Source organism: Salvelinus alpinus, chromosome 3 (assembly GCF_045679555.1).
Source record: "Salvelinus alpinus chromosome 3, SLU_Salpinus.1, whole genome shotgun sequence".
Classification (NCBI taxonomy): Eukaryota; Metazoa; Chordata; class Actinopteri; order Salmoniformes; family Salmonidae; genus Salvelinus; species Salvelinus alpinus.
Window position 1 is genome coordinate 11,372,656 of NC_092088.1, and position 13,343 is coordinate 11,385,998.

The window sequence follows — 13,343 nt, forward strand, 5'->3', positions numbered from 1 at the left end:
AAATCTCGCTCGCTCTTCTCTCCACTGCCGGCCACTGGGCTTCCTCTCGTCAGCGATTTGGTAGTGACATCCGGTGAAATATCTGGTTCAATCTGTGGTACTGTCTTTGCTTACACTTCCTGGTACCAGGCGCAAGCGTACAACAGTAAAGAATGCGGACTTCGTCGCACACTGGATACAGGACGCGGGTAGGAAAGCTATAAAGAGGAAAATTATGTCGAAAACACATACACAGCCCCCGTCCTCGTCGGTGACTACGACCACCGGTGGACCTTCCTCCTCTTCGTCCTCCTCCTCGCCCGCAGGAGGCACGACGTCTCCCGCCAACGTCCTGCACGTACAGCCTGAGAAACCTCAACACTACACGTACGTAGACCACATATAGACACACGCAACTTCACGTGTGTAAGTAAACATACCAAAACACCACTGACGTTAAGAGAATTAGGTCAGTTGCTCCTGTCGGATTTGAATTAAAGTATTCTCTCAGTTATCTCAGGTTTGGATTAATGTGTACCCGTTCTAGAGGCCTACTGGTGACTGAGTTGGTATGTTTTGGAAAGGCAGAGGTGGACTGTTTGGGGAGCTGTCAGTGTTTAGCTATCCATATGTAGAGTTGACCTGAGTTAACATTTTGTGTCTGGATATTATAATATGCAATACAAATACAATGTAAGACTCTAATAAGATTTGATTTAATGGTTGGTCTAATGGCCTATAATTGGTTCATAAGTTATCTTTGTGTGTCTGTGTTTTTGAGAGAGAGAGTAAGAGAGCGACATAGTTGCTATAACTCCTGCAGCTTGCTATAGTTATCGTTTGGTGTCAAATATAAGACATGCACTAATACACTAGTCATTAAATTAATCACCACGTCACCCCCCCCCCCCATGCAGGTATCTGAAGGAGTTCAGGACAGAACAGTGTCCTCTGTTTGTGCAGCACAAGTGTACCCAGCACCGACCCTTTGCCTGCTTTTATTGGCACTTCCTGAACCAGCGGCGCCGCAGACCCATCCGCAGGCGGGATGGAACCTTCAACTACAGCCCAGACGTCTACTGTACCAAATACGACGAGAGCACAGGCACCTGCCCTGATGCGGACGAGTGAGTGTGTGTCAGAGAGAGAGAGTGTTCGTCCGTGTGCTGGGGGGTACCAAGGATTTTTATTTCATGTATTGGTACTCAGATAGCACAGACAGAGACACTTGTTTTCTAAAATAAAAACAATGTTTTTGGGGCAAAAGAATGGTCAATCCTAGAGTTCCCGACATGAATATATACTGAACATGCTCTACATTGCATAGTAAAGCACCTGGGATTGGGATTTATTTTCAGATTGAGGTGTTACTGTTTATCAATGAGGTGAGAGGATGCACCCACTAACAACTCTAGCACCTGTAACTATTCCGGTGAATAGCTGAAGTGATGGCTGTTGACTGCAGTGCTTCGCAGCTGAAAGCAGCACCACTCTCCCCACCTCCGGGCCATAACTCAGTCAGATCAGAAGAAGTGCTAACACATCACTTTCTCACACCTAGCTTATTAACACACACACAAGGGGAATGCTAATGATGAAGACGGTGGCTCTGAGCCAATATCACGTGACCCATCAAGATGTGTAAGTTGTTTTTCCCCCTGTATGTTTTAAGAAATGAATTACAATATAATAATTGTATCTCTCAACGGTGTGATTTCCAGATGTCCGTTGCTGCATGGTACGGCGGGCGACACAGAGCGGAGGTATCATCTGAGGTACTATAAGACGGGCTCCTGTATCCACGAGACGGACGGGAAGGGCCACTGCGGTAAGAACGGCTCCCACTGCGCCTTCGCACACGGATCACATGACCTACGATGTCCCGTCTACGACGTCAGGTAGAGTAGAGACGCATCATACAATATAATGACCCAAAGCCGGAGACGGGGTCTCAATCTTGTAGTCTAGGCTCTTTTGTCTGTTTCATTGTTCTGTTTCTAACTGGTCTCGTTGCCATGACGTCCCTCTCCCCCTCTCAAGGGAGGTGCAGGTGATGGAGTCTCAGGGGGGGTTGGGGGCTACAGAGGGAGGAGGAGGGGACGGACTGGCGGCTAGTACCGCCCTCATTGAGAAGATCTTGAGTGAGGAACCCCGTTGGCAGAGTACGACTATACACACAACACACATCTTTTAACTGATCTAGGAAGATTCTATATGAAGGCCATGATTCCAATGCTAATACATTTCTCTCTCGCTCCACTTCTCTCTCTCGCTCCACTTCTCTCTCTCTCTCCACTTCTCTCTCTCTCTCCACTTCTCTCTCTCCTCTCCTCTCTGTAGATAACAACTATGTGTTGTCCCACTACAAGACAGATCTGTGTAAAAAACCTCCTCGTCTGTGTCGCCAAGGTTACGCCTGTCCCTACTACCACAACAGCAAAGACAGGCGGCGTAGTCCACACAAACACAAATACAGGTACAAACAGGCAGAGTACTCCACAGAAACACAAATACAGGTAAAAACAGGCGGCGTAGTCCACACAAATACAGGTAAAAACAGGCGGCGTAGTCCACACAAACACAAATACAGGTACACACAGGCAGAGTAGTCCACACAAACACAAATACAGGTAAAAACAGGCAGAGTAGTCCACACAAATACAGGTACAAACAGGCAGAGTAGTCCACACAAACACAAATACAGGTTAAAATAGGCAGAGTAGTCCACACAAATACAGGTACAAACAGGCAGAGTAGTCCACACAAATACAGGTACAAACAGGCAGAGTAGTCCACACAAATACAGGTACAAACAGGCAGAGTAGTCCACACAAACACAAATACAGGTTAAAATAGGCAGAGTAGTCCACACAAATACAGGTACAAACAGGCAGAGTAGTCCACACAAACACAAATACAGGTACAAACAGGCAGAGTAGTCCACACAAATACAGGTACAAACAGGCAGAGTAGTCCACACAAACACAAATAGAGGTACAAACAGGCAGAGTAGTCCACACAAATACAGGTACAAACAGGCAGAGTAGTCCACACAAATACAGGTAAAAACAGGCAGAGTAGTCCACACAAAAACAGGTAGAGTAGTCCACACAAACACAAATAGAGGTACAAACAGGCAGAGTAGTCCACACAAATACAGGTACAAACAGGCAGAGTAGTCCACACAAATACAGGTAAAAACAGGCAGAGTAGTCCACACAAATACAGGTGAAAACAGGCAGAGTAGTCCACACAAACACAAATACAGGTACAAACAGGCAGAGTAGTCCACACAAACACAAATACAGGTACAAACAGGCAGAGTAGTCCACACAAACACAAATACAGGTACAAACAGGCAGAGTAGTCCACACAAATACAGGTGAAAACATACACACATCAATTTGACAGAAACAGGTCATATGGCTTGAAACATCTTTTTTTTTTTTTTGTGTCCCAAAAACATGAATAAAGTGTGGTCTTTCTCTCTCCAGAGCGCTGCCGTGCCCAGCGGTGAAGCACAGTGAGGAGTGGGGAGACCCCAGTAAGTGTGAGGGTGAAGAGGGATGCCAGTACTGCCACACACGCAGCGAGCAGCAGTTTCACCCTGAGGTACGTGTTGAAGTCCATCCTCATCTCAAATCGTAACCACGTCGTCCGTTTATAGTGCTGGCAGGTTTGTGCCAAAGTTCCAGTTAACTACATTTGCTTAACACGAGACAGAGCTCTATGTTCAATGACTGTTTGTCTGATGTTCCCCTCCAGATTTATAAATCCACCAAGTGTAATGACATGCAGCAGTGTGGCAGCTGCCCCAGAGGCCCCTTCTGTGCCTTTGCACACCTAGACAACAGTAAGTGTCTTACGACAACCTCATAATCGTGTGGTATGATTAAGCAATAAGGCCAGAGGATGTGTGGTATATGGCCAATATACTACGGCTAAGGGCTGTTCTTAAGCACGACGCAACGGGGAGTGCCTGGACACAGCCCTTAGCCGTGGTATATTGGCCATATATCACAAACCCTTATTGCTATTATAAACTGGTTACCTAATGGAATTAGAGCAGTAAATTGTATAAGACCTGATATATCACAGCTGTCAGCCAATCAGCATTCAGGACTTGAATCACCCAGTTTATAATGATAGTAAGTAACTTATCTACTCTTTCTCCTCCTGTCCCCCAGAGCCCCCTATCAGTGAAGAACCCTTGTTTCAGACCCCCAGCTCCCCACCAGGCCCGCTGGACCCTTACCCTGCCCAGGAGGGATGTTCCAGCCCTGGGGGCCGAGGTGGGAGGTCTGGGTCTCTGTCTGGAGGGCCGTTCACCCCGTCAGTGGGGTTGTGTGTGGCAGAGCAGGGCCTATTAGGGAAGGTGCTGTCGCTGTGTGAGGACGTGTGTGTGGGAAGCGAACCCCTCTCCCCCTGGGCTAGAGAGGGAGGGTACGGTAGGGCACCGGGGTACGAGAGGGAAGACCAGGCCAAACAGAAGAGTTTTGCCATGGAGCAACGCAACAGAGAAATGGCGTACCATCTCAGCAAACAGGTACCATTTTATTATTGTCAAAACAACCAGCTTCTAACAAACTATATTGAGCAAAAATAAACGCAACATGTAAAGTGTTGGTTCCATGTTTCATGAACTGAAATAAAAGATCCCAGAAATTTTCCATACGCACAAAGTTTTTCTCTCAATTTGTGCACTAATGTGTTTACGTCCCTGTTAGTGAACATTTCTCCTTTGCCAAGATAATCCATCCACCTGACAGGTGTGGCATATCAAGAAGCTGATTAAACAACATGATCATTACACAGGTGGACCTTGTGCTGGGGGACAATAAAAGGCCACTCTAAATTGTGCGGTTTTGTCACACAATGCCACAGATGTCTCAGGTTTTGAGGGAGCTTGCAATTGGCATGCTGACTGCGGGAATTATCACCATAGCTGTTGCCAGAGAATTGAATGTTCATTTCTCTACCATAAGCCACCTCCAATGTCATTTGAGAGAATTTGGCAGTACGTCCAACCGGCCTCAGAACCGCAGACCACGTGCAACCAAGCCAGCCCTGGACCTCCACATCCGGCTTCTTCACCTGCGGGCTCATCTGAGACCAACCACCTGGACAGCTGATGAAACTGAGGAGTATTTCTGCCCTTTTATGGGGGAAAACTAATTCTGATTGGCTGGGCCTGGCTCCCCAGTGGGTGGGCCTAGGTCCCCAGTGGGTGGATCTGGCTGCCAAGTGGGTGGGCAGTCATGTGAAATCCACAGATTAGCACGTAATGAATTTATTTAAATTTACCGATTTCCTTATATCAACTGTAACTGAGTAAAATCAGTTATTGTTGCATGTTGAATTTATATTTTTGTTCAGTATATAATTACACATTATTGGTCAGGGTGTATGTTGCTGCTTCAGCCAGCTTGTCGTTGTCTTGCTGACTCGTCTTGCTGTCTCGTTGCTGTTTCACATTGTTGAATGCAGAAACTATACTATAATAACTATACTATAACTATACTATAATAACTGTACTATAACTAGGGTTGCAACTGGTCGGAAACTTTCCGGTAATTTCCCATGGGAAGTTAAGCCTGGGAATTTTGCTTAAATTCATCAAATAAGTTAGCCCCATTTTTTTGTGGGATACACATAAGGCAATTCTAGGTATTGTGGCATATTTTGGTTAAACTATCCCCAATTCAATGGAATTGCAACCCTCTGCATACACAGTGCACTCTTCCATCACATGTACAGCTGATTCTCAAGATCTTGCACGCTAATGAGATGCTATTGAGCCCACACTACTACACTGTCTGAGCCAAGGACTACATGCTTTCTGGTAAGTTTTGATTAGAGTACTGGGTGGGTGAATATATTTTATATGACCTTTTATACAGACCTCTACATGCTTTGTAAGTAGGAAAACCTGCAAAATCGGCAGTGTATCAAATACTTGTTCTCCCCACTGTACATTATTTTTTGTGAACTAGTAAATAGTAGCCTACAGCAAAGTGTGTTTAAATAATTTCTAACTTGTTAACAATTTATGCTATTTAGTTTTTGCTACCATGTGGGTTTTAGCTTGTTTGAGCCTGCTAACTGAGGAGTGTTAATTCACCTGTTTCCATGTTTCATTTTAAAACGTTTATCTTACAAAGGAGTTGATTAATCTAACTGCTTAACTATTTATCTGTACATGGAATTGTATTTGTTTTTTTACTCATTTTCCCCCCTAATTTTTACAGGAAAATGCCACGGGGCACTATCTGATGTGTGGAGACATTTCACTGCAGCTAATGTAGAAGGAAAAGCTGTGTACATTTGCAAATACTGTGCCAAATCATATGTGAAGAATGCAACAAAGATACAGAATCATCTGGCCAAGTGCATAAAGTTCCCTCAGCGCTCACAACAAGCAACCTCTGACAAAAGTCCCTCTACTTCTATTCAAGGTGAAATGATGAATCGGACACCTTATTGATAGCAACAGCTCATGGTCCTCCTGGAATCAGAAGGTTTTTTGACTCAATGGAGGAACGTAGTCAGGGAAATGCTGATGAATGTCTTGCACGAGCTGTGTATGCAACTGGTTCACCTCGGATGCTCACAGGCAATGTGTATTGGAAGAGATTTCTGAATGTTCTTCGCCCAGCATACACCCCTCCAACCAGACATGCTTTATCTACTCATTTGCTGGATGCAGAGTTCAACAGAGTTCAAGTGAAGGTCAAGCAAATCATAGAGGAAGCAGACTGTATTGCAATCATCTCTGATTGGTGGTTGAATGTTCGTGGGCAAGGAATAATTAACTATGTCATCTCCACCCCTCTACCAGTATTCTACAAAAGCACAGACACCAGGGACAAAAGACACACCGGTCTCTACATTGCAGATGAGCTGAAGGCAGGCTACTATCAATGACCTTGAACCACAGAAGGTATTTGCACTGGTGACACTGCTGTGAACATGAAGGCTGCTTGGTCTAAAGTGGAGGAGCCCTACCCTCACACCCATTGGCTGTGCTGATCATGCATTGAATCTGCTCCTCAAGGACATCATGGCACTGAAAACAATGGATACACTCTAGAAGAGAGCCAAGGAAATGGTTAGGTATGTGAAGGGTCATCAAGTTGTAGCATCAATCTACCTCATCAAGCAAAGTGAGAAGAATAAGAGCACCACATTGAAGCTGCCCATCAACACCCGTTGGGGGTGGTGTTGTCATCATGTTTGACAGTCTCATGGAGGGGAAGGGGTCTCTCCAAGAAATGGCCATATCACACTCTGCCGATTTGGACATCCCATCAAGAGGATTCTCCTGGATTGTCACGATCGTCTACTGAAGAGAGTGAGGACCAAGGCGCAGCGCGTGAAAAGAACATCTTCTTTTATTCAGAAGAGAGAAAACATGAAACGAACACTATACATAAACTAAACAAACGACCGTGAAGCTATAAACGTTGTGCACACACACACAGGCTACAAACGTTCAAACATAGACAATTACCCACAAACACCTAAAGCCTATGGCTACCTTAAATATGGCTCCCAATCAGAGACAACAATAACCAGCTGTCTCTGATTGAGAACCAAATCAGGTAACCATAGACTTTCCTAAACACCTACACTCAACCATAGACAATCCTAGACACATACACTCAACACAAACCCATACACTAAAACCAACACCCCCTTTACCATAATAAACACCCAAAACACAAACATACCCCATGTCACACCCTGACCTAACTAAAATAATAAAGAAAACAAAGAATACTAAGGCCAGGGCGTGATATGGATGATGTATTTTGGGAGAGAGTGGTAAGCAGCCTGAAACTCCTGAAACCTATAGTAGTAGCCATTGCACGGATTGAAGGAGACAATGCCATCCTGTCTGATGTTCAGACTCTGCTTAAAGATGTAAGAGAAGACATCCATACTGCCCTGCCCACTTCACTGTTGCTCCAAGCAGAGGAAACTGCAGTTCTGAAATACATCAAAAAGCGTGAAGACTTCTGCCTGAAGCCCACACACACTGCAGTGTACATGTTGGACTCCAAGTATGCTGGCAATCCATCCTGTCTGGTGCAGAGATCAACAAGGCCTATGGTGTCATCACTACCGTGTCTCGCCACTTTGGCCTGGATGAGGGCAAGGTTCTTGGCAGGCTGGCGAAGTACACTTCCAAGCAAGGGCTTTGGGATGGAGATGCAATATGGCAGTTGTGCCAACATATCTCATCAGCCACCTGGTGGAAGGGACTTTGTGGATCTGAGGCTCTTTCCCCTGTTGCCTCCATCATCCTCCAAATCCCACCAACATCAGTCGCCTCAGAGCGCAACTGGTCCTTGTTTGGGAAGACACACACCAAAGCACGCAACAGGCTGACCACTACAAGGGTTGAACAATTGGTGGACATCCGGGCAAATTTTAGGCTTTTTGAGCCTGACAACGAGCCACCCTCAACAAGGTTGGAAAGTGACAGTGAAGAGGGCTCAGAGTCTGATGTTCAAGAGATGGCCATTGAGGAGGTCCAGGGAGAAGACATGGAAGCCTGAGAGGAAGACAACCAAAGCTTTAGTTTCTAGACTATCATTTTACAGATGTACAGTGGGGAGAACAAGTATTTGATACACTGCCGATTTTGCAGGTTTTCCTACTTACAAAGCATGTAGAGGTCTGTAATTTTTATCATAGGTACACTTCAACTGTGAGAGACGGAATCTAAAACAAAAATCCAGAAACTCACATTGTATGATTTTTAAATAATTAATTTGCATTTTATTGCATGACATAAGTATTTGATCACCTACCAACCAGTAAGAATTCCGGCTCTCACAGACCTGTTAGTTTTTCTTTAAGAAGCCCTCCTGTTCTCCACTCATTACCTGTATTAACTGCACCTGTTTGAACTCGTTACCTGTATAAAAGACACCTGTCCACACACTCAATCAAACAGATTCCAACCTCTCCACAATGGCCAAGACCAGAGAGCTGTGTAAGGACATCAGGGATAAAATTGTAGACCTGCACAAGGCTGGGATGGGCTACAGGACAATAGGCAAGCAGCTTGGTGAGAAGGAAACAACTGTTGGCGCAATTATTAGAAAATGGAAGAAGTTCAAGATGACGGTCAATCACCCTCGGTCTGGGGCTCCATGCAAGATTTCACCTCGTGGGGCATCAATGATCATGAGGAAGGTGAGGGATCAGCCCAGAACTACACGGCAGGACCTGGTCAATGACCTGAAGAGAGCTGGGACCACAGTCTCAAAGAAAACCATTAGTAACACACTACGCCGTCATGGATTAAAATCCTGCAGCGCACGCAAGGTCCCCCTGCTTAAGCCAGTGCATGTCCAGGCCTGTCTGAAGTTTGCCAATGACCATCTGGATGATCCAGAGGAGGAATGGGAGAAGGTCATGTGGTCTGATGAGACAAAAATAGAGCTTTTTGGTCTAACTCCACTCGCCGTGTTTGGAGGAAGAAGAAGTATGAGTACAACCCCAAGAACACCATCCCAACCGTGAAGCATGGAGGTGGAAACATCATTCTTTGGGGATGCTTTTCTGCAAAGGGGACAGGACGACTGCACCGTATTGAGGGGAGGATGGATGGGGCCATGTATCGCGAGATCTTGGCCAACAACCTCCTTCCCTCAGTAAGAGCATTGAAGATGGGTCGTGGCTGGATCTTCCAGCATGACAACGACACGAAGCACACAGCCATGGCAACTAAGGAGTGGCTCCGTAAGAAGCATCTCAAGGTCCTGGAGTGGCCTAGCCAGTCTCCAGACCTGAACCCAATAGAAAATCTTTGGAGGGAGCTGAAAGTCCGTATTGCCCAGCGACAGCCCCGAAACCTGAAGGATCTGGAGAAGATCTGTAGGGAGGAGTGGGCCAAAATCCCTGCTGCAGTGTGTGCAAACCTAGTCAAGAACTACAGGAAACGTATGATCTCTGTAATTGCAAACAAAGGTTTCTGTACCAAATATTAAGTTCTGCTTTTCTGATGTATCAAATACTTATGTCATGCAATAAAATGCAAATTAATTACTTAAAAATCATACAATGTGATTTTCTGGATTTTTGTTTTAGATTCCGTCTCTCATAGTTGAAGTGTACCTATGATAAAAATTACAGACCTCTACATGCTTTGTAAGTAGGAAAACCTGCAAAATCGGCAGTGTATCAAATACTAGTTCTCCCCACTGTATGTTGAAAACGTTTTTGGGAGATGCGAAGGATCATTCAATATTTCCTTATGTTGTTCAGTGAAATCATCCCATGTGAAGAGTCAACTAATTTAATTAAAGTTCAATTCGTAACTACATTTTAAAATGAATTTCTATTGGAAGGATTTGATCATTTGCAATTATGTCTACTTATGATGAGGTAAAATGTTTATGTTTCTGTCTCCATTTGATATGGTAAATATATTCAATGCAAAAAACATCTTAATTTTAATGGTATTAATATTAATTTGCATATTTCCGTTTAATTTCCATTAATTCCCATGGAAAGTTTCCACCTCTGAATATTCCCCAAAATGTGCAACTATAACTATTACTATACTATAACTATACTGTAACTATAACTAGCTAACTATTCTATAACTAACTATCCTATAGCTAACTATACTAGAACTCTACTAGAACTATTACTATACTTGAACTATTACTATACTATAACTGACTATAACTGACTATAACTAACTATACTATTACTATACTATAACTACTATACTGTAAATATACTGTAACTATAACTAGCTAACTATTCTATAACTAACTATACTAGAACTTACTAGAACTAACTATACTACAACTGTACTCTAACAATGTTACACTAACTAACTATACTATAACTACTATACTTTAACTAACTATTCTATAACTAACTACTATAACTCACTTCTATAACTATATAACTCAGTATACTCTAACTATACTATAACTAACTAATTACCATAACTATACTATAACTAACTGCTGTAACTAACTAACTACTATACCTAACTATACTATAATATAACTATACTGTAACTAACTATAACTGTACTATAACTAACTATACTATAATGAACTATACTGTAACTACTATAACTATACTATAACTGTACTATAACTAACTACTATAACTAACTATACTATAATGTAACTATACCGTAACTATACTCTACCGTAACTATACTATAACTAACTACTATAACTATACTATAACTGTACTATAACTAACTATACTGTAACTAACTATACTATAACTAACTATACCTGTACTATAACTAACTATACTATAACGAACTATACCGTAACTATACTGTAACTAACTACTATAACTATACTATAACTGTACTATAACTAACTACTATAACTGTACTATAACTATACCGTAACTATACTGTAACTAACTATACTGTAACTAACTATACTATAACTAACTATACCGTAACTATACTGTAACTAACTATAACGGACTACTATAACAATACTATAACTAACTATACTATAACTGTACTATAACTAACTATACCTGTACTATAAATAACTGTACTATAACGAACAATACCGTAACTAACTATACTGTAACTAACTATACTATAACTAACTACTATAACTGTACTATAACTAACTATACTATAACTATACCGTAACTATACTATAACTATACTGTAACTAACTATACCGTAACTAACTATAACGGACTACTATAACAATACTATAACTAACTATACTATAACTACTATAACTGACTATACCTGTACTATAACGAACTATACTATAACGAACAATACCGTAACTAACTATACTGTAACTATACTATAACTAACTACTATAACTGTACTATAACTAACTATACTATAACTATAATATAACTATGCCATAACTATACTATAACTAACTATACCGTAACTATACTGTAACATACTATACCTAACTATAACTACTATAACCAACTATACTATAACTAACTATACCGTAACTATACTGTAACTAACTATACTATAACTCACTACAACTATACTATATCTATACTATAACTATACTATAACTGACTATACTATAGCTATACTATAACTAACTATGGCTGTACTATAACTAACTATACTATAGCGAACTATACTGTAACTATACTGTAACTAACTATACTATAGCTAACTACTATAACTGTACTATACCTAACTATACTGTAACTATACTATAACTAACTATAACTGTACTATAACTAACTATACCGTAACTACTGTAACTAACTATATTATAACTAACTATACTATAACGAACTATACCGTAACTATACTGTAACTAACTATACTATAACTAACTATACCGTAACTATACTGTAACTAACTATACTATAACTAACTATACCGTAACTATACTATAACTAACTACTATAACTATACTAACTGTACTATAACTAACTATAATATAACTATGCCGTAACTAACTATACTATAACTAACTATAACTGTACTATAACTAACTATACTGTAACTAACTATAACTAACTACTATAACTATACTACAACCAACGATACTATAACTAACTATACTATAACTATACTATAACTATACTATAACTGTACTATAACTAACTATACTATAACTAACTATACTATAGTTATACTATAACTATAACCAACCCACTGTTAGTCTGCATAATGATTGTATCACCACCCTTCTCTAATCTGTCTCTATCTCTTTCTCTCTACTCTCTCTAGGACCTGCTGGTGTTTCTCCCAGTGGGTAGTCCTCTGAGTCTGTCCTCCAGTGTTCCCTCCAGCCTGGCAGCCACCCCTCCCAGCCCAGCCCCTCCAGGACCCCTCCACCAGGGCCACCACCTCCACCACGGAGCCCCAGCACCAGGCCTTTCCTCAGGCATGAATGCCAACGCACTGCCCTTCTACCCCACCAGCGACACCGTCGAGTCTGTAGTTGGTGAGTCAGTCACGTAGGCACAGAAGACTCTTTCAACTCTTATTACTCTTGAAGTCAGAGGAGCTGGTCACTGTACAAGTAGCTAACTATTGTAGTTTACTTCCTAACATTCCATTCAATAAAAAAACTATTTATCCCTGAGGGGCAATTACATAGGTAATTGACAGAATATTGACAGTGGATCACTTGATTGCCATGGGACCAGGGCTCTAAATTTAAAGTTTTTAATTGGTAGCACTGGTGCTTCCATCTTAAAAATAGTTAGGAGCACAACATAAAATCTAGGAGCACAAGAATATATATTTTTGTAAGTGATTGAGATATTGCGTATGAGGCCAAAATTAATTCTAGCTACTTTTGAGGCACATGTTGAGCCTTAGAAACTAATATTTAAACCTGTAAAGACAATTGTTTATTATA

General features: G+C 41.8%; 1 protein-coding gene across 1 annotated transcript in view; it reads left to right on the plus strand.

Moving 5' to 3' along the window:
* Positions 1-13,343, plus strand: part of LOC139570017 (RING finger protein unkempt homolog) — a 17,649-nt gene continuing 4,306 nt past the window's right edge. Inside the window, exons 1-9 of the mRNA XM_071391455.1 lie at positions 1-366; positions 897-1,106; positions 1,701-1,877; positions 2,020-2,141; positions 2,320-2,455; positions 3,474-3,591; positions 3,745-3,832; positions 4,167-4,525; positions 12,707-12,923. Of these exons, the coding sequence (XP_071247556.1) occupies positions 215-366; positions 897-1,106; positions 1,701-1,877; positions 2,020-2,141; positions 2,320-2,455; positions 3,474-3,591; positions 3,745-3,832; positions 4,167-4,525; positions 12,707-12,923 (1,579 nt within the window). The 5' untranslated portion in view covers positions 1-214. The remainder of the gene's footprint in view (positions 367-896; positions 1,107-1,700; positions 1,878-2,019; positions 2,142-2,319; positions 2,456-3,473; positions 3,592-3,744; positions 3,833-4,166; positions 4,526-12,706; positions 12,924-13,343) is intronic.